Below are 26,456 nucleotides of genomic sequence, written 5' to 3'. Positions count from 1 at the left end.
ATGATAAACTAAAATAAAAATACCTTTTAAAGTACTCCTACAATGTTCCTTCAGCACAGACTTCCCATCACTATTTTCTTTGTGAAAGTTACTAGAATCTGTATTCTAAAAAACTAAATGCCATTCACAAAAGAAACAAATCAGTGTATTATTATTAATTATATCCATTTTATAACCTGCCTTTTCCCCTGACAGGACTCGATAAAAAGAAGAATCATTAAAAATGTAGAAAATAATTAAAAAATTGATAGAATTAAAATTGTAATCAGATATAATCCCCACCCAATGTGCCTGTGAGGGTAGCTGGACCGAGAGAAGAGCCTCCCCTGAAGAGCTCAAAACTCGGGCAGGTTTGTATGAGGGAATACGGTCTTTCAGACAGCTTGGACCTATGCCGTGTAGGGCTTTACAGGGCATAAACAGCACTCTGAATTCTGCCCGCAAAGAGACCAGAAGCCAGTGAAGCTGTTCTAAGGCGGCAGTCCATATGGTCAGCAATCTGGCTGCAGCTCTTTGAGCCAGTCAAAGCTTCTGAGCACTTTCCAAAAGCAGCCCCACAAAGACCGTGTTACAGAAATCCAAACAGGATGTAACTAAGTTCGAAAGCACGTCAAAGTGCAAGTAGATAAATAGGTACCACTCTGGCGGGAAGGTAAACGGCGTTTCCGTGCGCTGCTCTAGTTTGCCAGAAGCGGCTTAGTCATGCTGGCCACATGACCCGGAAGCTGTACGCTGGCTCCCTTGGCCAATAAAGCGAGATGAGTGCTGCAACCCCAGAGTTGGTCACGACTGGACCTAATGGTCAGGGGTCCCTTTACCTTTACTAACTGCGGCCAAATCATACATATCATTCAAGGGGCTTGGTGCACTTGCGTTAACTGTAAACACACTTCCCAGCCACCACAGAAATCTGAGCATCCTAACCCATTAATGGCTCCCATTACTTCCTGGAACTGAGCCAAGGCAAAGTGTGTTCTGCCTACATGGTGCTCTGAATGAGTTCCACATAGCCAGAGGGGCAGCGTACAATGTCTATGTAAGGGACACACATCATTCTGCATCATCCTGCAAAGAGGTATTTCCAGTGCCACTTCATAGTGCATAGCAGTTGCTATGGTTTCTAGTTGCTGCAAGCAGTTAAGATCCTGTTCACCCAGACAAATAAGATTTAAATAGATGCAGCCCTTACACCATCACACTCTGTTCATCCTTTCATGTAGCACTTTCCATTTGTCCCTGTTAAGCTCCATTTTACTTAACATTTATATCAAGATGCTAAAAATTTAGCTTTTCCTCTAGCGTTTGCAATTTCCTCAGTTTTGTTATCTGCAAATTTGAGCCCTTTGCGTAGCTCATTCATGAAAATGTTAAATAGCATCACATCTGGGACCCCTTATAGAATCCTACACTTCAGCTGACTAGAGCCTACGAATCCAAGCCGCATCTGTTAACAGCAGTTCCTTTTCAAACTTTTGTTTTAAGAAGGCTGCATTGTGGGACAAGTTAAAAAGATGTGTGTATGTCTAGTCTATGCCAACTTTACATTTCTGTTTTACTAACCAACCTACATAAAAAATGGGAGCAGTTACTGCCAATCTGGTATGATTTGTTCTCAGCATGTCAAATGATAGACTATCTGTAACTTTATCCTCACCAGTATTTTTCTGTGTATTAGGTCACATAAAGTGTACACCAGCTCTCTGTACTGCGGAAGCTCCGATAGTTCTGTCCATTATAAACTACTCACACTGGCAGAGTAGAAATTTAACTTTTATTTGTTCCAAACAAATACTCAAAAAACCTTCAGCCCTAAAGATGGCTGTAAGTGATGAATAAATCCTCCAATGTATAGTAATATAGTCCCATATAGTAATACAGTTGATACTAAAATAAGCTCCTTAGAGACACATACCATATATTGCACCATTCCTGCTCTCTCCACTGCCTGAGTCTTGCTGCCTTTCAAGTTGTAGACTTCTTGATTGCTCTTGGCATACATAGATTGTTAGACGTGGCCTAACAGACCTGGAATGTAAGGGGGGAAAATAAATACTCCTGTACAAAATAAAATGGACGTACGTCATTATGTTTTGTTACTTTAACACTATTTTCTTTACAAACTACTTCACATTTGAGGCAAACTATCAAAGATTGTTTAGTCTGATGACTCATCTCAGAACCACTGAGATTTTCTAATGGTGAATTAATCTTCAAACTTAAAGCAATTAGGACACTGGTGTATGGTGCAATTTTGTAATATAACTACTTGAGTAACAGAAGTAACAGCAAGTTAACATCATCTATTATGCCAGCTTAATTCATAGTTAGAAATCTGCAATTGTTAATATTTAGTAGCCATGACCTCAAGAACTTTAGGTTGGTTATAGCTCACCTAAATGAGAAGATTTGTCTCTTGGCAACAAACCCATCCGTCTTCAAGAAATCAGTACTGCCCAACTGCATTGCTACCAGTCTTACAGTCTACCTTTGAGCTCATCAGTGCCTGCATCATATCTGTGGCCTGCCCTGAAGGTGTACAACAAAACATTCTTCTTTTGAGCACAGTACTTCCAACTCCTGCATGAGCTCACACAGGCATATGCCAATCGAAAATCTAAATTAATATCTCCCAAATCCCTCTAGTCTAAAACAGACTTTCGTACAAAATTGATGCAAGCAAGAGTTGGCGCAGGGATAATATTTACCTTGATTTAAGTGCATTGTAAAGCCGAATTCCATCAGCTGGACCACAGATTTGTACCAGATCTTCTCTTGTGAGCTTCAGTAAATCAGCACCTGCAGAAATAAAGCAAAATAGCATCCATATAATATATAGATCAGAATGCAATGTCCACAGTTGTAATATGCCACTGTTGCATCTCCAAAACATTTAGCTGAAAGGAGATCTGCTCAACCTTCCAATTCTGGCAGGACAAGTTTCGTGGCTTCAGGGACTTTGCTGAAGACTAACTTTGTCATTACGGGCAACACTTCATTCACACTGCATTCATATTCTTATTTATTAAATTTCTATACCACCCTTCAAAGATCACAGGGTGGTCAGGGTGCCAAGAACACACACTCTAGATCCTGCCCCCCCCAAACTGGACAGAGCCTGGAGAGAGATGGGTTCATTATAGACCCCCTCCTCAACTCTCAAGTTCACCCTGATGCTGCACAGAGTACTTGAGTGGGCCCAGCTGGGTGAGACCAACTCCATCCTGTTCACCCATCCAAGCCTCAGCAATGCATATTCAAATCTAACAAGGATCCCCCTGCCAGCCCCTAATATTAGTGTGTCACATCCACAGAGCATTTTCAATTACAGTTTTCTGCCAACAAATCTCAAGACTCCTTACAGCTATCTGCCTCGGGTAGCAACCAACATTTAGGAAAGCTCCCCAAAACTTTCAATTAACATTTAAAATGGTTAAGGGAGGGGAAACATTCTTGTTTTCCCTTTGGACTATGTTTTCTCTTCTCCAACTTCTCTGCTTTGGTCTCAACTGTGACATCTGTTTCTCAGGTTACGGTTCTGTGTTGTTTACCTCTTGTCTTGCTGCTGCCACTTGGGATAGCAGCTGTTTTAAGGCAGAGACTGAAGCTGCTGTGTTTTCTCTCCTTTCTCCATATTCAAAGGAAACTGTGTTAAGGTTCTAATTATGCCTCTATACAATAATGACTGGGGTTGGAACAACAAGAGAAGGCTGTAGCAACAACCTGCACTATTTTCACTATCCACTATTCACATTTACTCTCAACAAGTGTGCATTCCAAAGACATGCTTGATCAGTGACTAAGCATGAAAGAAGGCAGAAAGTTCACTTCCAGCATATTATTTGGTGGGGAGGAATTCTGACAGACACTCACAACTCAACTAGTAGCCTAAAGAAACAATCCACAGAGAAGGCAGACAATCATAATTTTTGGTACAAAAGAATCCAAATAGTATCATGCTGCAACTGTTGCTATTAAGTTGGTCATATAAAGGGCACGGCATCAGGAGTGAGCAGCAAGATGGCCAGCTTTGCAGACGACACAAGATTATTCAGAAGACTTCCAATATCATGTTTTTATGGAAATAACAGCCATATCTGGAACACCACATATAGCACATCCCAAAAGAGATATTGTACAGAAATAAGCAAGTGTTGGAGCACCTTCCCCACAAAGGAAGCCTTGGGGGATTTTTAGAAGATGATAACTAAGGGAAAACATGGCGGAAGTGCTAAAAATCATTGACTGTGTAGAGCATAGCTGGACAACCTGTGACCCCTCCATAAGCTGCTAGACTACAACTCCCATCATCCTTTGCTTGGTTCGGAGTTTGGTTCTGTTTCCCATCCCAACATACTTTAGTGTGATGTGATGTTTTTCCTACTCTCATATGAGAAGTCTCACCCAATTAAATAGATCAACAACAAATACAGGACAGAGGAAAGTACATTGAACACAGTTACTTTCCAAAACTTCCCAATGGCACAGATGTTTTAAGAGGGGGTTAGAAAATTTCATGAAGGACACTACTACTTCTTGGTTAAACCTCCATGCTTCAGAGGAAATATTCATTTACTGCTAGGGGAAAATAGGAGAAAGATGCTAATTGCACAACTTGTTTCTGGATTTCCCAGAAGTAACTTTTGGAAATGGGATGAACCCTTAGCCTGATTCAGCAAAGCAGTTCTTAAGATTATAGTGAAGAAGGGATGCTGCAAGTGTGTCAATAAAAACGATAAAAAATGCTGGAAAGAACTGACAAGGGAAAAAAGAAACCTGGTTGAATTTCCGATAACTAGCAAAGTTATCTGTTAAATCTATATTGCTCACTTGACTTATATATCAGAAATACATGAAGTCCCATGGGATGAAGAGCTACTTTGAAAAACAAGCAAACCTAAAAGTTGATCTTGTAAGTACCTGAGAAATTTGAAAACAGCCTTGTGTAAGTGGAAAATCTATGTTTAAGCAACCATTGTTGGGCTTCTTGGATTGTGGCCAATGGATGAAGTTGCTGGGGGAAGACAAAAAAAATTACTTAAATCTACATTTTATATGGTAATATGCACTCTTAGACTTTTAAAATACAATATTTTCTTTCTAAAAGTATTTCTGTACCACTATATCATAAAATATCTGGGTGTTGTAAAACAATAAAACACCATTTAAAGCAATATGAATACTCATTATAACTAATAAAACAAAATCCAGGAACACTTGCAGTTTCTTCGCCACCACTCTCTCCAAAAACCTTCCCCTGAGAGGACGACTGGCAATTGGCTTTTAATTATTACACACCATTGCGTCTAGGGTTGGGTTTTTAAAGGATCAGCCACACCATCGCCTTTTTAAGGGCAGATGGCAGAACCTAATCAGGCAGCAATGCTTTCGTAACGCACCTGGCTATTCTACTCTGGCCAAGAAGAGCAGTGATCTAAGACTGCGCATGGCCAGATGCCTCACTTTAAGGATCCTGTCCACATCAGGCTGCACTGACTGGAGCTGATCCCATAACACTGGACCAGACAAAACGGTGGACAACTGGGCTGGATTTGCTGTGACAGCGGCATCTAAATCACTCCAAACAGGAACAACCTTGTCCTTCAGTTGCCTTGCAAACCACTTGCAGCTAGGCACTGTGTGCTCCAGGGGTCTGCCCCACAAATCTGGGGTAACAAGTCCCCAGACAACATGGAACTCTGGAGCTGACTTCTTGCAGATGCAATGGATGAAGTCAACTGTAATGTCGTTGCCTTCAAGGCCATGTGATAGACACAATGTATCAGCTTTCTATCAGCTTTGGAGTGAGATTTCCACCACTCTTTGTCCAGCCCATTTCATCAACCCCACAGCTCCTCAGAATACCAAGGAGCAATGCATACTATCTACATGGTATGAGGGATTCCTGGTAGCATGAGAAACTGGCACTCACCTCTCCCGATACTTGAGGAATTCCATCTCCTTGGTGATTTGGAGACGAGGAATTGCTAGACAGGAAAGGATGCGGAAAGGAAGATTACATGATTATTTTACTTTTATTTTTGGAAGCTATAAGGCTGTGACACAGAGGCACTCCTCTCAAGTATTTTCCTGCCAGCAAACTTCCCACTGCAAACTCAGGCCGGGATGGAACTTCATAAATTTAACAGAGCAGTTTTGGGAGTTCAGTGCTAGAATTCCAACTAGGAACCATCTCCAGTGCATGTGCTATTTTAAAGTGTATTTATCTGTCAGCACCTCCTGCACTGAACTGCTAGAAGAGAATGACCAGCAATTTTATAACAGGTACATTTTTGATGTCTTAGTGGCAGAATTTTACACTAATCTCTAGTCAATACAACAAAACACTGCCACACACTTGCAATAGGATTGGATTCAACTTCCAGACTGAAGACCACAAAATATTGTTGTAACACAAGACCTGGGCTGTTTCTCCTTATCCTGTACTTAGAAGGGGGTTGGTAAAGGACATTTTACTGCCTGTGACAAAGTACAAGTTGCCCCTCAGCCCCAATAGTCTACAATGGAGTCTGAATGGTATGGTTTGTTTACATACCACTTTCTAGTCCAAAGGCCTCCAAAGTGGCAAACAATATTTATATTAAAACAAAAGCAATATACACTAAAAGTACAATACATGAAACACCTTAATCAAAACAATATAAAATAGCGGCAGACTTTTCAATGGCTGATATGAAAAAAGGAGGACGTCCCACTAAGAGAAGGAGACAACACAATATCCTCTGTTGCACTACTAAGCTAGGAATGTTGACAAGGGTTAACTTGTCTCTTCCATGTTTCTGTAAAGCTTTGGGCTTTGTATTATAATTTCTTGTAATCTGATTACCCCGAGAGAGATAATTAAACGCAAGGAAATCACATACAAGTCCCACAGCATCGTTTTCTTCAGTCTTAATCTTGATTTAAGATACGTCATGCTAGAAGAGAAGCATACCTGTCTGGGACACTGTAAGTAGTACTATGTGGAGTAGAGGCAAACGTCGGAGTTGGGGTAGGGCTACTGTTCACAAATGCAGTCGATGTATCAGGCCACGGTGAACACTAGAGAAAAGAGAAACATTAAAACAGCAGTTTTATAATTAAAGCTGGGCTTCACTTTGCAAGAGAATAACTCTTACTTTTTCAAAAGCTCTCTACCAGTCCTCACTTATTTTATCATATAATTATATATTTACTATGCATGCATACAACTCAAGCTAAGTCACTAAAAGTTTATACGTGCCTTGTGATAATGAATTTAGTAATTACTTCCCCCCCCACAAACAGAATCTGTTCAAACCTGCATTTCTAAATCATTCCATAAACTGATTGTTTGCAGTGAGTGACTAACAAAAACAGGAAATTTTAAGGTAAGTCCACGCATTACCACTGCTCAAATTGTTCCAGTATAGCTGGATGACTCCGTAGGAAATACCCAGAAACTGCTCATGTACATTGGTTTTACTAGCATGGTTACCTTCAAAAGAACCATAGGAACACAGAAGCCTACAAGGAACCACAAATCTCTCACCAAAAACTCATTCCAATGGTTTCCTATGGGAAGCCATGGTAATTTAATAGCACTTAAACAAACCTAAGTTTAAAATTTAGATGCAGGTCCACAAAACTTTATGGCATCTCAAATGTGCACAGTGTTAAGCACCCAAAAGCATGAAAGGGGAGAACCTCACTCATACGGCAAGGAACTTTAGATCTCCTGCAAACAAAAAAGAACTTCTCATTCACTTTCTACAACCAGTTTTAGCAAGCTGCATTCTGCCTCACAGAAAGGGAGGGGAAACAGCAACACAACATGGGGAGAATCTTTCCCCACATACTTTAAGGAAACATGCACTCCAACCAAGGGCACTGTGTGCCAGCTCCTATATCCAGAATGCATTACTTGATCAGTTGTTTTTTTAAAGGTCTAACCTAGTTTATCTAATTCTGAAGCATTGCTTTGAACCATTGAATGTCTGGAAGATTCTAAGCATGTTCAGCTGAACAAGTTTAGATTCTTCCCTGTAACTGGAAGCCACAACTTACCAGGGTCCTCATTTGCAAGGGATTGGTGGATCATATGCTAGCTTGGCATGATTAGGGTGGGTGGGAATAGAACCATGAATACCTTGTAGTATCAGTCCAAGGTACACCATCCTACTTTCAAAAGCAATCTGTCAAATGTCTTTGGACACTCACAGAGTAGGAACGTGATAGTGATCCATTGTTTGTGCCCAGTATCCAGTACTCAAGAGGAATACCACCTGCATTTTCTTATCAGGATGAAACCATGCACATTCGGAAGAAGGCTATGAATGCCAATTTCATAACCCTTCTCCCTCTCTCACACATACCCTCTAGGGAAAAGAGAGCAGAACCATTCTCAACAGGCTTTTTTTCTTTATTCAACAAGAAAATAGTTTCAACAAGCCTGAGAAACACAGAGTTCTGTGTTTTATTATTTACTATTATATATCATTACTTCTAAGTACAAATATTATTAATGCATGCTCTCTCTTTACAGGCAGGGAAAGAACTTCATCTCAATTGAAGCACAGAAAGCAGAGGGGGAAGCTGGCATGTACAGGTGGCTTTTTTTCATGCCTTTGGTGCACGATGGGGATTAAGTCCCAACTCTAGGGCAACAATAAATCATGTTCTGATTTCTGACAAAGCAAATATGCATTTCAAAGATGTGCACCCCACACTGAAGCTACACCCAAATATGCATGCTTGCATTTTTTACTTCCAGATGTGAATTCTAAGCATTTTTTAAAAAAAGATATATTCTCTTTAAATGTAATAGTTTAAAACAACATCAACAACTGAAATAAGTATAAGAAGGTGCCACAAAGTTTCTGGGTGCCTGAAATGTGAAGGTTCAGAATTTGTTTTGATACAGTATGTATTTTATATTACATTATGATTGCTTTCAATATACTAACTGAATGATACTCCTTCTGAGATTGTAATCCATGCTGCCTATGATTAAATGGGACATTTTAGATTAATAATTTTCTCAAGATTATGACAGTTAAGCAGAAATTAACACTGGATTAAAGCAAATGCATTCTAGCTGAATAATTACTGCATTTTAAGGGTACTGAATTTTAAGGGTGCTATCCTATAGTCCCTGGGATGGTTATACCAGAGACTAAGATTTTGCAGAGCTCTCTCTCTTTCTCTCTGTGGGTGGAGGTCTGCCACCCCACTGCTCCTGTGTAAGCCTGTTGCTTTGTCCACCACAACCAATCCTTCCCATGACCCAGTAGAATTGTATACCAATAATTATAAACAGAAATCTTCCTCCGTCAGTTAAAAATTAAAAGTTGAAAAAAGCTTTGACTATCTATCTCTATCCCTTTAACTTTTTACACTACCCCCCCCTTACCTTTTTAGGCTGCACATTTATGGTAAATTTAAGATATAAGTATCAGTAGCCTTTATGGCTTCTGAAATTACACTTAAAGTACACATTTGATTCTAAGCGAAAGTTTTAGATGTTGACCACTATTTACTACATGGACCTCTACTCAAGAACTTAGCAGTGATTTATTTGTAAATGTTCTCTCTATTTTGTATTACTTTCCCTCAGATATGCAATCTTCTGTTTCCAACCAAAGGAGCCAACTGTTTGTATACATGATAGCAGCACAAGTTTGAACAGCTCTTTCAGAAGAGCTCTTTAGTCTTCTGCTATTGTCATGAATGGACATAACAGATTTCCAATTCTCACTATATCTTGACCAAAAGGACACTGCTGAAACCCTTATTGAAAGCATCAATGCAAAAGCTATGAGAAAAAGAGGACACGGTAGAATCATGTGAAACCTTGACCAGCCTAGTGGGGGTAGAAAACGTTTTGGGAAAATTCAGTTTAGAGCAGCAAGACCCAGGTTCAGATCACCACCAGCCATCAAGCTCAATGGATGATCTTGGGCTAGCTGCTATTTCTCATTCCAATCTACTTCACAGGTTGTCATACAGTGGAAGGAGCAGGAATGGCACAAAAAAAACATTTAGTGGCTTTTTAAAAGGAAGGTTTTGGGGGGGTTTGTTACCACAAGATAGCACTCAGTGATGACTGCCATTCTGTAAGCCAACAAGAGCTTTCCACCACTGACCACCTTAGGGATAGAAAGCGTTGGCATGCTACATCAGTGATAGGGAACTTCTTCAGCCCGGTTGGCTGAATCCCCACCTCCCTGAAGGTCACCTGTCATTTGCTTGCTGACAGAGCTGATCAGCAAGGCCTGCCTGAAAAGGAACAACTGAGAGCACACTGTATGCTCCCAACCATTCAGTTGCTGCTGCAACTTTACCTACTCCACACTCAATATCACATATCCCCCATGTATGAGAAGTCCAAGTAGCCTCAACTAGAAGCCAGGCACTTACGTTTCTGGTACCACACTCTGGAATACTCTTCCAGTAGAGATTTGGCATGGCTTACTTTCAAATGTCTCATGAATTATTATTATTATTATTTTTTATGCCAGACAGGTCTATTCAGTTGTTTACTTTTTATTTTTTTCAGAATGAGCCAGCATTTTGTATTGATTTTCTGCATCTTACATTTTATTGTGTGATATACATTGTTGGGTTGATATTTTATATGAGTGAGTATATAATAATATATAACATTATATAATATATATCATATTATTATATAATAAAATAATTCTTATTTTTTACAGTAGATAATCAAGATAGCTATATAGGGAATGTACAAGTGATTTGGAGAAAACAGACAGTGGGTCAAATTAGGGCCCCTGCTGGAATTCAAAGTGCCAGTTCATAGGAGAGAGAATGTTACCATTCAAATGTATTGTCAGTCTAGCCAAGGACATTTTAACAGCTGGATATGCTTGAACTGGCTCGTTCACTGGCAGCTGCTTTCATGCTAACAAATGGAGAAGGCCTATTTTGTTGTGTGTACAAAGGGAAGAATAAAGGCCTACATAGCATTATTCAACTGTCAGTTTGTACTTTTAAGAAGTGTATCATATAAATATTTGCATATTGAGCAAATAGATGATTAGGCCAAGCTCATTTAGGAATTTAACAATAGTATTAACAAATGGAAAGCCATTAATAAGGAAAGCAAAGTATTATTACTGCAAATAGTTAGACAACACAGAGCCATGGGGGAAAAATAGTTTGTGGAAACTTACATGTGAAAATAAAGAAAAATACATCTCAACTGAATGATATTGCTACTTCTCATTCCATTAATTACAGGAGAGAAAACAGTTGTTAAGAACACAGCTATTCAATACAGCCATTTCAGGTGTAAACTGAAGCTCTTGCTTTTATTAAGAGTCACAGGCCTGCTGACATTTTTATGTGTTAGATTTAGGAAGTATTTCTCACTAAGATACAAGCATGAAGTAATTTGTGGGTAAACGAAAGTGCACGAAATTAAGCCAAGGCAGACAAAATCCTTGTTTTTTAATCTTGGATGATGGAAATTGGTCCTATATCTAACACTGCACAAGATAACTTGCACAATGAAAAGTAAGCAGAAGTCCCTTACACTGCCTCGCTTTGCCAGAGAATCACCGTAGTCTGCTGGCAAAGTCCGCTTGCTGGACTTTTTCTGCTCATGTTCAACTGCATCTTCAATTATAGGCTCAAGCCTCATCTGGACAAACACCAAAGATGTGGATCAATTTCTTTTCATTATACAGTGAGGAAAATTTAAAAGCCTTTTAAAAACTTCTGCAATCGTTAGAAAGCTATAGGAAACTCACTGGTGTTTAAATAAAAAGAAATGCAAGAACCCAGTGAGGCTCTGCCCATAAATTCAATAACTTCTAAAATACAGCTCTGGGCTCAAACCAGACAAGAACAAAACAAATCCTGAGACAGTTTTCTTTCAGCACTGAAGGGCTTTTAGACATGTATATGAGGTTTGAGCAAAGCTAAATGTTTTAAGAAAATATATATTTCTACTTGATCCTAAGTCTTATGGGTCTTTGTTTCTTTGTCAAAGACATCTGTCAAATGAAAAGCCTACTTTTAGATATATTTAGCTTATGACCCACCCCTTGACACTCCCTAACTCATTACTTAGATTAAAGTATGTTATGTGTACTATGCGCCATTTATCTCTGCAAACGAAAACATTTCAGTATTATTACCTCTGTGAGAATTGTAGTGTCATACGAAGGTTGATATTTTTCTTTTTCATGAGCAGTTCGTTTCTCCATTTTTTCTCTGTCTGTTTTCTGTTTTCTATCTGCCCCTTTTGGCTAAAAATTAAATTACACACAGAAATCAAGCTTTAGAAAAATAAATACTAAAGCCTCCGTACGCCAATTTCCTCCCTGCTGTTCATTAACATCTCTTACCTTAAAAACTTTGATTTGGCAGCTGGCCGAATGCAAATGATCAGTGTATTCTCCATTTTCTGTCTGTTTAAAAGTGTCAACCTGAATCCTAAAAGGAACTCCTTTTTCACCCCCATGTTTACGAGGTGTAAATTCAGTGCTGATACAATGTACCTAGGGGTTAAAAAAAAAAGCCACAATATGGTGTTCATTTGTCACTACAGTATTACAATTTTCTTTTTTATGGAAGGGGGAGTAAACAATTTGTAATCTTCATTTGAGAAAAAAATCATTTTCAAGATTTTGACAATTATTTAACTTCTTGCATGCAGTACACAAGAGTGATGTTACAACTAAGAAGAGTGAGGACTGTGTTTCAGCTCTTTTAAATCATTAACGATCACCAACATTTCTTTCCCACCATTAAAGACTGCTATCATTTCTTAAGAAAACAAATCTTCAAACCTGAATAAAGGCAGATGTTCGTTTTCCAGGATCCCACAGAAATTCAACTGCATTAAGCTGGCTTGGATTTGTCTTTATATCGATTACTCCAACTGACATAGGAATATCTTAATAAAATAAACACAGTTTTTGGGGGAAACAATGCAGTGAAGATTTCATTTGCACATTTTCATCTTAAATAATGTTCTCTTAGGATAGATTGAGAGTAGCAATAATGAACATGCAGAAATTTAGTTTAAAGTTTCAAGTCTTTTTTTATTATTAAAATACCATCTTTGTGCTTAGATCACACCATCTATTAATTGTTACTAACAGGGTATCTCAAAATGAATGAGAGAATTTCCAATGCCCTTTGTGGTAATCTACGTAATAATGCATTATTTAAAACATGTACAATTCAAATTCTACTATATAGTACGTCAGAAGAGTTAACACTTCTCTTGTTAATTCATCTCTTCATATGGAGAGGCTATGTTAATTAACACACCTACCTAAATCAAGTAATCTGTCTCCAGGGCGATTCCACTTCCAGCCTTCAAGTTGCTGGTGCTCAGTATACTGCAGTCTTCTGTCATGGAACACAACTCTTATAATACTCTAAAAAAAAAAGATGACGGATATCTAGTTCGCAGTGCAAACATGCGCCAATGCTATGCCCACCCAAATTTTCCTACTGCAATGAAATCAGACACAACAAGAGCCATGCTTCCTTTTGGAGTAATGCTGAAGTATACAAAGCTATGAGCTTCTTGCAGATAGCCTGCAGAGTGACAATATCTTAGGTTTAAACTAACTTTGAACATTCTGATGATTCTCTACCTGGTTATGTGCACTCTCTCTTCTATCAGGGTGATAAAAGTTCCTGAATTATTTGCAACTCAAAGAGACCAGAGAAAGGGATATCACAGAATCATAGAGTTGGAAGGGACCATGAGGATCATCTAGTCTAATTCCTTGCAATCCAGGAATCTTTCACCCATTGTGGAGCTCAAACCTACGACCTTTAGATTAAGCGCCTCATGCTCTACCAACTGAGCTACCTTGATTTCAAAGAAAAACTATACAGGCTGATGGGACTGGACAAACCTATGTGTTAGCAATATAAAACTGGAGTGGGGCATACACAAAAAAGAAGGGGGAAGATACTGACGTGAGAGCAAGTGAGTCTGTACAGGTTTTAGGAAACAGAACCTGTTAAAAATTATATTCACTAGAAGCTGCAACCTGGATTCAGCTAGATACAATGAAAATTTAATCCAGATTAGCCGATGTGGTATCCCCCAAATAAGACTGGACTACTCCATTTTGAATTTTGTAAATATCACACCAGTTAAGTAGCACTAGTATTCAAAATAAGGAAAATGTCACCTATCAGTTACAGGCTCAATAAATCCATCAGCAAGTTCCTCAGTACTTGTGCTTTAAGATATGATAATCCTCAAGGACATTTCTTCCAGAGTGAGAATATGCACCCAGTTTAAGAAAAAAACATACATCTCATTCTCTGCTTCGCAATATTATTCTTCCTTTCAGAAAACAAGGTAAACAACCAGGCTGGAAATATACTTGTATAACTCAACTAAAATGGGCTCATGTGCCCTATGACATCCACTCTAAATTATTTTGTCGACTGCAGCCCTAACACTGATTTAGAAGTCTCAGGTAACGCCAGCAGAGTGGAGGACTGGGAATCATGAGAGCCAGGAGTTTCCTCACCCACTTGCCAGGCAGTTTAGGGTATGTTTTTCTTAAGGTGATAAACATTCACAGCTGCTGTGACTAAAAGAAGCCCTAGGTGTTAGAAATTCATAATTCAGTCTCTATATTAGTTTTCGTCTGTCCAACAGGGATTTTCAGTGAGTATAGTTCACAAGTATAGAGTGAAGGCTATTTGGGTACTGAATAGTGATGGGTGTCCTCACCCCATGTCAAGACTAGCTCAGAATAAGCAGAAAGGGGAAACACATCAAATTTTCTGAGCCAATCCAAATTTTAAAGTGTTGTAAAAGCCCCAAAGCTCCTATCTGATCTCAAATACAGAAAGCTATTATAGCACCACTAGTACTGAGCCACCTTTTAGGCAGGTATAATAACCTTTTTTAAAAATCCAAACCCACATGTATTAAATTCTGCAGAGTATTCTGAACAGTGAGACTTCACACAAGGTAATTTTTTCCTTCCCACAACTGAAAAGTGAAACTAAAAGGTAATTAAATAATAGTTACATATTCTGAAAGATTCCTCACATTCAACAGTTCTTGCCTTTATACATCAGAGTGAACTATATATACTTAAATTGGGGTAGGAGGATTTAGAGCTGAAGTACGCAGTTCGGACCTCAGCCCTGGATGGTCTAAAAGGTTCCCAGGAAGAAATGCTGGAAGTGCAAAATGACATCCTACACCGACATGAATTCTTTGGGGATGTCCAGACCTATACTGAAACTTCTGCCATTAGAAAGTGGGTAATGCATTCTCTCCTTGTTGCAGTTTTAAGAGCCAAAACAGGGAAATGTTGTCATTGGAAGTAGCTCCAATAGCTACAAAGAATCACAAGAGACAGGAATCAAGACTGAGCCAACAACATACCTTCACCATTTTCCCATTGATCTCTGGCATATCTCCCATTTTTCTATTATCTAACAGCCGGATTTCGTAGGACTGACCTTTCAAAGGGAAAAAAATAATAATTTAACTTATGTAGTGCCCTTGGCCAAATGCCACTTTACTGCAATACTTTCAAAGACATTGAAGTACAATACCGTATTTTTCGCTCTATAGGACGCACTTTTTCCCCTTCAAAAATGAAGGGGAAATGTGTGTGCGTCCTATGGAGCGAAGACGCCATAGCCCCGCGACCCTCTCCCGGCTGAAGAGGTGACGCACGGCTATAGAAGGAGCCTATATAGCCGTGCGTCACCTCTCCAGCCGGGAGAGCGCGCGCGGGGCAAAAGAAGCCCCCCGCAACCCTCTGGTGATGCGCGGCTATGGCAGGAGCCTCTATAGCCGCGCGTCACCTCTCCAGCCGGGAGAGCGCGCGCGGGGCTAAAGAAGCCCCCCTGCGACCCTCTCCCGGCTGGAGAGGTGACGCGCGGCTATGCCAGGATCCTCTCCGCTGTGCCTTTCTGCTGCTCCCTGACCTGCTCTTTGGGGCTGGTGGTGGGCTTCCCCCCGCCAACCCCAAAGAGCAGGTCGAAAGGATCCTGAAGCCTGGAGAGCGAGAGGGGTCGGTGCACACCGACCCCTCTCGCTCTCCAGGCTTCCAAGGTAGCTGCCTGAACGCACCCCAAACGGCACCTTGTTTTAGAGCGGGAAAACAAGAGGGGGGAAATTCTCCCCCTCTCTGCGCAGCGCCTCCTGGCACTTCGCTGAAGGGGCGCTGGGCAGAGAGGGGGAGAATTTTTTCTTCTTGTTCTCCCCCCTCTAAAACAAGGTGCGTCCTATGGTGCGAAAAATACGGTACATTACAGTGGTACCTCAGGTTACATACGCTTCAGGTTACAGACTCCGCTAACCCAGAAATAGTACCTCGGGTTAAGAACTTTGCTTCAGGATGAGAACAGAAATCGTGCTCTAGTGGCGCGGCGGCAGCAGGAGGCCCCATTAGCTAAAGTGGTGCTTCAGGTTAAGAACAGTTTTAGGTTAAGAATGGACCTCCGGAACGAATTAAGTACTTAACTCGAGGTACCACTGTATATTAAAACAGTTTTAAACTGTTCTGTTAAAAAGAGGAAAGTGGAATGTGAAAGAGAAAATACACAATGGTAAAGCTCCTCTAGCATGAGGGAAAGAAAATTATTTAGGCCCTTTTGCAAAAGTGAGGAAGACGGGAAAGTAAATTGGAAGACAGCCACTATAAGCTAAAGATTTTGTCGACAACAAATGGCACCTTTTATCTACTGATTTAAGATGGTACCACATGGTATCTCTAAATGATGTTCTTACAACGTATCTGGAATGTCTGTGCCTGTATCAACAGAGCCTTGAAACCCACAGTGCCATCTTAAATACAGCCTACATTCTTATAGACAGCCAATGCACAAATCAGGATGGACATAACTGTAAGCAACCAGTGATTTAAAACACACTACAAGAGATGGAGAAGCAATAACAGAAATCAAGCCTTGTAGTCACCAGGCTGAAACCATCCTAGTACAAGTAAATAAATGTCAAAATTATTCTCCTTTTTGTGTTTCCCATTCATATAACACAAATAGTCATCTATGAATAGTTATGTGACAATCTGACACTTTCCTCAATCTAGTATTAAATTTAGGACAATGAACACTGATTCTAATTTATTAAAATACTGCATCAAAGTATCAAAAGAACAGTATTTTTTCCAATATTAAAAAATGAACATATGGAATAAATCTTATCCCAATACAGAAATTTAAAAGCAGCTATAAATGCAGCTTAAAGAGCAATGTACCACAATCCCCACCCCATGAACAAAGTTGAGGAAATGAATTTTCTTAAATGTGCCAATGTATTGGGGATCATAGGTAATCTCATAGGAACACTTTTTCCTTAACTTAATGCACTTCCTAAAACACCACGTTGCCAAGATGACTAAATTACACCAAGCATTCCAAGGAATGTTTAGGAGAATATATTAAGTGCCAGAAGGTTTTGAATCGAAAACAATGCATAAATAATGTTAGAGGTCTAAGAGCTCTCAAAAACTTATTTCATACCCCACAAGCTATCTTCGTAGTCTAAACTTTATTTTATTTAGCAATACTATTAACCTTGACTGCAACTGTTATTTCTCAATAGAACTTCAAGTCTGGCTTTTTCCTAAAGAGAAACAAAGAACACTATCATATGACACCATTCAATCTGATGTTGGGATTAGCCAGCATCTAGAAAAAACCACACATTTCCTGTTAATGGAAATGTTTGTATTCCAGTTTCATAACTATAAAATCTAATGCCTTTCCTTGTTGTCTCTCTATACATACCAGGATACCAAAACAAGCACAGATATTTACAATGAGCAAGTATTTTGAACAACGATTATTATTTCAGACATTTAAAATTTATTAAAATGTAGCCATATACAAGAGCAGCAGAAGTCTGCTCAGAGGAACAATGCTAACCTTGGTTTAAGTAAGTAAGGGTTTCATCATGCAGTTTGACAGCTGGAGACGTTGCAGCACACATAACATACTGAAATGGTGGGTGTTTTGTGTCACTGTCAGGTGGAAGGCTGGAGTCTTCTTGCTTGAAAATGGGCAGTGCCAGAACATCACTGAAATGAGAACAGGTGACAGTGTTAGATCTCAGAAGCCTTACTTCTCTTTGTTAGCAACAAGGAAATTACTCAATGGGAAGACCAGTGGTATACCAGCTGGAAGCGGCAGTCCTGTTTCCAGGAAAACAGTATGCTTGAATACAATTCTCCTTCTGAATGTATGCTGAAACCCCAGCAATATTATTCATTTATTTGAATGTAAGTATTTTTACCCCACCTTTAAATTGCTTCCTGTAACGCAGCTCATGTAACCAAAATAATTATGAAATAACAAAACAATTAAAACACAGTATCTAGAGTATCTAATAGATTATAAAACACATCAGCAAAAACCAAAGAGCCAGCAAGAATAAGTTTTAAAACCATATAAAGTGGAATATAAACCATGGAATAAAAGGGTCTTCAAAGGCCATCTAAATGGAAGAGGCAGCATGCTGAATTTCCTGGGAGAGATCCATAAAATGCAGCCTTTTCCTTGATACTAAGAGTGAGCCATGCTATGTTTGTTATACAGCATCCTACAATGGCAACCTAACTCTAGAATGAAGAAAAATATGTAAACAGTTGTAAATTACAAGTAGACACCATGATTATGTAACCACTTATAGCAGAAGTTAACACCTTATCATTTAGCATAACAGATATTTCAGGTGCTATTTCATGCTAGCTTCTCAACAAACAAAAAAGTTACACATTTGGGACTTTGTTTTAATTTATGTAGTGAATCTTGCCCATTCTTCATAAGCACTGTTGTAGTCACATCAAGTTGATACTAAAGAAACAGAAGGAAAAAATTGATGACATTGTTTATTTAAAACTAAAGATTCCATTACGCTAATAGCTTACAAGTCCCAGACAACATGGTGAGATACCATCTGCCTCAAAATCTCCAGGGATTTACTCATCAGCCCTACAAATTTTTACTATGTGGGCCAGTCTGCTAACTACCATTCATCATGTACTCAGTTACTTCACATTAACACATGGCATCGTTTTCAAAACAAGCAGAAGTATTTCAACTGAATTCTGGATAAACAAGCATATAAACAACACTTCCAAGCAGGATTTACAAATGATATGTCAATGCCAGAAGCTGCACTACAATCACCTTTTTCAACTTCAGATAGCATTAGAAACAAGAGAAAGAGCAACTCTCATTTTTTAAATTTTTTTATCAATTCAATATTGAAATCTTACTGAAACAGCAGTTTTAGCTCATAACAGGTAGTTGGGAACTACACTGTGCACCAATCCAGTTTACGAAAGTCTGCCTTAAATCATGTGAACAAAAAGCAAACACCATTTATCTAGTATAGAGAAAACTTCAGTCTATAAAGAGTGCAATCCAACAAGTGTTAACTGATATATCAGCTAGTGAGCCACAGATGCAAGTGAAACCCAAGGTACTGGCTACTCTTGACGAAATCTTAACTGGAAACAGAGCTGAGTTACCTAAGTCACCTTCTTGCTACTTACCATCTGTGGTTATCTGAATGTTCTGGAAAGTTATTCTGAAGTACTAACACTAGGGGACCAATTTAGTCACTAGTATTTCTCTGCACTATATGAACTACCTTGTCCTAGACAGACATTTCAACTACTGTACTGTACAATATCTGATGACCCCCAAAACTCACCACAAAGGTTCAGTCAGCTTGCTCTAAAAAAATCCAACCCTGTTTAAGGGGGGGGGGGGATCATTCCACTTGCATCATTGCCAGAGAAAGGGAAAAAATCACACAACAAAGTACTTACTTTAGATACCTGTTGATAACCTCAAACTAACAAAAGAGATTGTGACATAACTAGCACCTCAAAAGAAAAAGAATGGGATAAAGAAATGTGGAGGCAGGGCATATAGCCATGTATTCTTGTCAAAATAAAAAAGCAATCCATAGCTATGGTTTACACAGATTCTCTTAGAATTTATTTAATTTTTATCCCACCTGTTAGCCAAAATGGCTCCAGAGAGAAAAGGTATCTGCCCTCAGGCTTGCAATATAAAATGACATAACACAAAAGAAAAAAAATGGACTGAAAGGGAGGGAAGTGCAACAGCCATTCTTCACATAAAGAATAAATAACTTAATCTACTATTTGATTACTTCATCAGAAAAGGCCAAATTCCTAGACGTGTGTGGCTTACGTACTAGTTTAATCAAGTTACATAGTTATAAAGGTCAAGTTATACAGATCAAGCCTTGGAATACTGGAAACATTGATAACTACAGATGAGGAAAGAGATTATTACACTTGGATGAAATTCCAGTGACATTTATGCCAACAGTTCCTGATAAATAGGTACTGCTCCAGCAGGAAGGTAAAAGGCATTTCCGTGCGTTACTTTGGTTCGCCAGAAGCGGCTTAACATGCTGGCCAAATGACCAGGAAGCTGTACAGCGGCTCCTTCGGCCTATAGAGCGAGATGAGCGTCGCAACCTCAGAGTCATCCACGACTGGACCTAATGGTCAGGGGTACCTTTACCTTTTTATATATGTATGTCATGAGGTCCTCGACTGCCCCTCAACCGTGATTGTTTTGTTTAGATGGCCCGAAGTGAAGGCAAGACAAATCCCTGACTGTACTGTGCTTCAGAAATATCAGAACTTGCTGCTGTCCAGTGTCTCTGAAAGTCAGCTTCAAAACCAATAATATCACAGTCCTTCCTGAATTGGCAGAGATTGGTGGCAACCACAACTTTGGGCTGGCTCCCAAAGCCGCTCCAAATTTGTGCACTCCAGAGATCATGGATGGTGGTGGTGGGAACTGCGGTGGCAAATAGATTAAAAATGTGAAGACTAATCTGAACAAGTATAACAAATCATGTTTGGATACCATTGTGGGCTGGATCCTCATAAGCTGCTGTGTATAGGTAATTCCCATGTCCAGGAACTGAATAGGCTTCCTTGTTCTGGATGAGATCACTGCCTCTGAAGGAGGTACATAGCTTGGGACGCACCTAGAGCCATCACTATTGGTGGAGGTGCAAGTGGCAAAAAGTACTTTTTACCAGCTTCAGCTGGTATGCCAGCCATGGCCATTCCTGGACAGGGATAGCCAGGCTACAGTGATCCACACCATGGTATTCTCAAGAATGGATTATTGTACCACACGTCTAGGTAGAGCTACCCTTAAGGTAGGTTGAGAAGCTGGAGCTAATGGCTAGGCAGTTAAATGGAGTAGCCTACTTAGGAATGCATTTGACCAGTTTTGAAGGAGTTGCACTGACTGCCTAGAAACTATTATGTTAAGTTCACTTTACATGTGTTGACAAGCAACACAAAGCAAAGCCTGTCTCAGAATATAGGTATCTAACGGAAGGATTTCTCCCATATACACCTGCCCCAGACACTGAGAACTGGTGGGGATTCTCTTGAGAGTGCTGCATTCACTTGGAATCTGGTATGCAGAAACTTGAGAAGGCATTCTCAATAGTCCCAAGTCCCTTTCCGTCCAGCTAAGATCTGCAAAAACCCTTAGTAGTTTAAATTACCTGTTAAAAACAGACAATGTTTTTTTCCTCCTCTGCATTTTGCATTTTATACCTAGATGCTGTGGATTGCTTGATATGGATGTTTATATAGAATTGCTGCTGTTAATGGCTTTAGTAAACATATTGCTTGAAAAGTGAACTTTACATCACATCAACCACCACCACCAGTAAAACAATTCAGTTGTCAACCACATACAGTACACCCAGAGCTAAGGGAAACAAGGTTCAACGTCTGAATTGGAATTCAAAATGTCTGTTAGTAATGTTGGCTTATTTGACTATTATTGAGGTGAGAGTTTCTTTTTCTTCTTCTTCATATTTCACCTTTTCTCTAAGGAGCTCAAGGGTAGTATATATGGTTCTCTCACCCTCTTTTTAGTTTCACAACCCTGAAAAGTTAGGTTGAGACACAGTGACTGGCCCAAGGTCACACGGCGAGCTCCATGAACAAATGGAGATTTGTCTCCCTTGACTTAATCTAAAACCAACCAATACACCACATTGGCTTTATTGGAATTTATTGTTTAAGTTTTTGCAGGACTTAGTTCAGAGCCCTTTCTTCAATTCACAGTAAAAAACAAACAGGCAATTAGAGCACAGCCTAACATGCAATTTAAAAGCGAACAACACAACCTGGAATAATGCCACACATGAAGAATAAAATGGAAGGCATATCTCACCTATACTAAAGATACAGGACATTTTAGATACAACACACTGTCCGTTTAAAAAGAAAGAGGAAAAACTAAGAACCCAAAAATTTGTACACTTTTGAAATTTGTATCTGCTGCAGAGCATCATCAGGGCTTTAAAGCAAAATGCAAATGTGAACAGCAGCCAGCCTCTGGGGGGAAAAGTGTAGAATGGGGATTTCTTTTACCAACAGCACCCAGTCTACCTGAACTATTGTTATCTTATTTTTATGTTCTGTAAGCTGCCCAGTGTGGCCAGATGGGCGGGGTATAAATTATTACTACAGTGGTACCTTGGTTCTCAAACTTAATACATTCTGGAAGTCTGTTCCAAAACCAAAGCGTTCCAAAACCAAGGCGTGCTTTCCCATAGAAAGTAATGCAAAATGGAGTGATCCATTCCTGACTTTTAAAAACAACCCCTAAAACAGCAATTTAACATGAACTTTGCTATCTAATGAGCTTATTAATCCATAAAATGAAAACAACAATGTACCATACTATTTTTTTCCTTACCTGCACTGATGACAGTCATTGTTTGGATTGGGGGGGGGGGCTTTTATCCATTTCCGCAGTCACACAACTAATCAATCAGTAGCTAAACTGGGTTCCACAAAAACAAATTAACCGAAAAGCCACAAAAACACAAAATAGCAAAAACAAAAGCACCAAACTTAATCCATTCCGGAAGTCCGTTTGACTTCTGAAATGTTTGAAAACCAAGGCACAATGTAATGTAATGGTTTCCCCAGCCACTCTGGGCAGCTTACAGCACATAAATATTGTAAAACATTAGACATTAAAAATTTCCCGATACAAGGTTGCCTTCAGATGTTTTCTAAAAGTCAGATAGTTATTTATTTCCTTGACATCTGATGGGAGGGTGCTCCACAGGGTGGGTGCCACTACCGAGAAGGCCATCTGCCTTTTTTATTATATTGGCAAAGGCTGTGATCCCTTGCTTCCTCCCTCCTGATCGAACAACAGGCAAGGGATCAGAGTCAAGGCCGCCTGGAGGAAGAAGGCACATACACGTGCACCTGAAGTTACGCTAGGCGCAGCTCTTTCCGTGAGAGCGGGACTCCCAAGCCCCAGAGGCTAGCTCCCTTGTAGTAAGGTTAATGCTTAGTGGGAAATGATATACAGTATAATGAATGGAAAAGGATGTTTAAAATAACGTTTGTAAAAAAACACCCAGAAGCCTTTCTTTTGGGAATTATAGGGAAAGAACTACCTAAACTGTATAGAATCTTACTCATGTACGCTACTACAGCGGCAAGAATGTTACTCGCCCCAAAATGGAAAGAAGCATTAGGATGAATGGATACAAGAACTTATGGAATATGCAGTAATGGCGAAACTTATCGGAAGAATGAGAAATCAAGATAAACTTTTTATAAAAGAATGGAAATGGTTTACTGAATATTTTGCAGATAAACTGTAAACATACAAGAAACACTGACAGGATTATTGTAATAACCTGCGGTTTCATAACAGTATATATTTAAAGTAGATGAATAAATGAGCCAATCAAGTTAATTTGGAATATGCGGAAGATGCCAAAAATAAATTTAAGGAACCGCAGAAAGAGGGGGAAGGCAGTCAAGTTTTGAAATGTTAAAAAGATTGTAAAAATAGTGAAATGTATAAACCTGAAAGCATAAATAAAACTAAAAGAGAGACATAGAGGAGGCGCCGCGCCGCTGCTCCGCCCGAAGGGAAGGCCGCCCACTTGCCGCGGCCCAGCTCCGCTCCCTCCCCGCTTCTTCCACCCCGCTTGCCGAGGGTCCGACCCACCTCATGCTATAAGCGCCGGCGCCCAGCTCTTGCCCGATGCCGGAGAGGCTGGCGTCGAAGTCGTGCGCGAGGCCGGACTCGATCACTTCGTCCATCTTCAGCACCCACGCCATCTTCCACCGGCGGCCTCGGGGGAGGCGGGCGGGCCGGCCTGGGCAGCGGCAGCGGGGCAGGAAAGGAGGCCTCCTTTCCTCCTCCTCCTCCTCCACCCCTTTGCGGCGAGGCCTCAGGCCGGGCGAAGGAGGAGGAGGCCTGGACGGGAAAGGCGCCGAGGAAGCGCCTCAGCCCCGGGGGAGCCCTTTCCCCTCCGAGGAAGCGGCGCTCGCGGGAAGCGACGGCGCGGAGGAAGCCGACATCCTGCGCTTTTCTCTCTCTCTCTCTCTTTCTCCCTCAGGCCGGGCGGCTGCCTCGCCCGCCGCCGCCTCAGCAGCCGCCCTCAGACCAACCGCATCAGCGCCGCCCTCGGCTGCCACCCCGCCGCCTCGCCAGCCCCAACGGCTTCTCCGGCAGCCGGAGCTGTTCCGGCGTCTCCGCCTCCTTCCTGGTACGTTGCGGCGGCGGCAGCAGCAGCGGCGGCAGCAGCTGCCGAGCCTGCGCTAACATGGCGCCCGCCTCTCCTCACAAACGTCGCCAGGGCGGGGCGGCGGTTGCTCGGGGCCTCTCGCGAACGGGCTGACCAATGCGGAGGGCCCCTGGCGATGTTGAGCCAATCAAACGAGGGCCCCCTTCTCTTCCGTCGCTGGACGCGAAGGCCGCGCGCTGCCTACAAGGTCCAGAAGGCTGCGCAGCCATCGCAGCTGTCGGAATAGAGGCGGGCGTGTCTTACGGCGACGGCGCTGACGCAAGTTGCGTGCGGCCTCTTGTTCGCCTCGGCGCGGCCGCAAACTCCGCGGAACTTTTCGGCGGCGGTTGCCGCGTGGCCACGCGATTCGGGACGGCTGAACGGATTTAACGTAGAGCTTTCGAAACGCTCCTTGACGGTCGCTATAGCAATCGAGCCCGTGACTGTTTTGAAATTCAAAGCTTCTGCAATAATAAAACAGTTGAAAAGCAACCGTCTATCGAATAATCAGACTTTCGAAAGTTCTGCCCCGCCATTATATTTTGTTAAGCTTAAGCGTTTTTAACATATACAGTCAAAGCACAATTTCGAATTTTTCTCTTATTTCTGTCGACTTCCTGCACGAGGGGCTTCTCAAGTCTGCAGCTTTTTGCATATCTTCTTTTACTGCTTATCCTAGTATTTTTGACACTTGGTATTTCAAGTTACTTTTAAATGCTGATTTACATTACCCAACTGATGCAGGCTAGAGTTTCAAGCTGAATTACTACCAAAATCCAAAGGGCTTGCGATAGGAATGAATGCTGCTTATTCTGCAAACTGCCCTGAGACCTCTGGGTATAGAGCAGTATTAAAAGAATTCTAAGGTCCCAAATATAAAATAAACGTTCATAAATGTACAAGGAGAACACAAAGTATATAATCCATGTGTCTGAAATAGTACCGGAGAGCAATCCTGAAGCCATTGTGACTCTCCCAAATTGACCTCAAATATTAGACAGCATCTTAAGCAGAGACATCACCTTGTTGACTAAGGTCCGTATAGCTAAAGCTATGGTTTTCCCAGTAGTGATGTATGGAAGTGAGAGCTGGACCATAAAGAAGGCTGATCGCTGAAGAATTGATGCTTCTGAATTATGGTGCTGGAGGAGACTCTTGAGAGTCCCATGGACTGCAAGAAGATCAAACCTATCCATTCTGAAGGAAATCAGCCCTGAGTGCTCACTGGAAGGACAGATTGTGAAGCTGAGGCTCCAATACTTTGGCCACCTCATGAGAAGAGAAGACTCCCTGGAAAAGACCCTGATGTTGGGAAAGGTGGAGGGCACAAGGAGAAGGGGACGACAGAGGACAAGATGGTTGGACAGTGTTCTCGAAGCTACAAACACGAGTTTGACCAAACTGCAGGAGGCAGTGGAAGACAGGAGTGCCTGGCGTGCTCTGGTCCATCCCGTTGGACACGACTAAACAACAACAGATTTCTCTACAAGGAGGACAATGGGAAAGAATTGTCTTTTGCTTACCTGTATTAAGGGCGTATTTGTGTATGAATAGGGTGAGCCTGTGACCAGGTAAAGCAATCAGTAACCATTAACAGATATCCTGGCAAACAGGATTTCTGCTGTAGACCACCTCCTGTGATGTATTTCTGCTGTAGACCACCCCCTTCTGTGATGCATGTATGATGTTTTGAGGGGTGGTCTTGAGCTACAGGGTGGGCAATTTCAAAAGTCTATGTAAGGGCTTGCGCACCATTGCTCTGGGTCCCTCCTTCCTCCTGCATGTGTGAGAACCCTGTTGCAACAGTTTAATAAAGATCAGGCTTAATAGTTGCCTTGCTTCTCAATATTATCTGGTTGGC

The 26,456-nt window shown here is 40.9% G+C and overlaps 1 protein-coding gene across 4 annotated transcripts; it reads right to left on the bottom strand.

Moving 5' to 3' along the window:
- Window positions 1–1,750: 1,750 nt before the first annotated feature.
- UBP1 (upstream binding protein 1) lies at window positions 1,751–24,695 on the bottom strand. 4 transcript variants are annotated; one of them, XR_014517935.1, is made up of 14 exons: window positions 24,034–24,695; window positions 17,896–18,047; window positions 15,383–15,459; window positions 13,286–13,391; window positions 12,795–12,901; window positions 12,351–12,503; window positions 12,141–12,251; window positions 11,534–11,641; window positions 6,953–7,059; window positions 5,930–5,984; window positions 4,918–5,011; window positions 2,706–2,796; window positions 2,393–2,526; window positions 1,890–2,025 (listed from the first exon to the last, which is right to left on the bottom strand). XR_014517935.1 is itself a non-coding variant. In XM_083468746.1 (13 exons), the coding sequence occupies exons 1-13, from the start codon at window positions 24,144–24,146 to the stop codon at window positions 1,899–1,901; spliced, it is 1,401 nt and encodes a 466-aa protein (XP_083324872.1). In that variant the 5' UTR covers window positions 24,147–24,695; the 3' UTR covers window positions 1,751–1,898. The 4 variants fall into 4 exon arrangements, 2 of the variants coding, with proteins under 2 accessions (XP_083324872.1, XP_083324873.1); XM_083468746.1 differs by lacking the exon at window positions 2,393–2,526 and having other exon boundaries at window positions 1,751–2,025; XR_014517936.1 differs by lacking the exon at window positions 11,534–11,641.
- Between the last annotated feature and the right edge of the window lie 1,761 nt (window positions 24,696–26,456).

This window comes from Podarcis liolepis, assembly GCF_965112155.1.
Source record: "Podarcis liolepis genome assembly, chromosome: 12".
Lineage (NCBI taxonomy): Eukaryota > Metazoa > Chordata > Lepidosauria > Squamata > Lacertidae > Podarcis > Podarcis liolepis.
The sequence above is the reverse complement of the archived record's forward strand: the minus strand, read 5'-3'. Positions and strand labels throughout refer to the sequence as shown.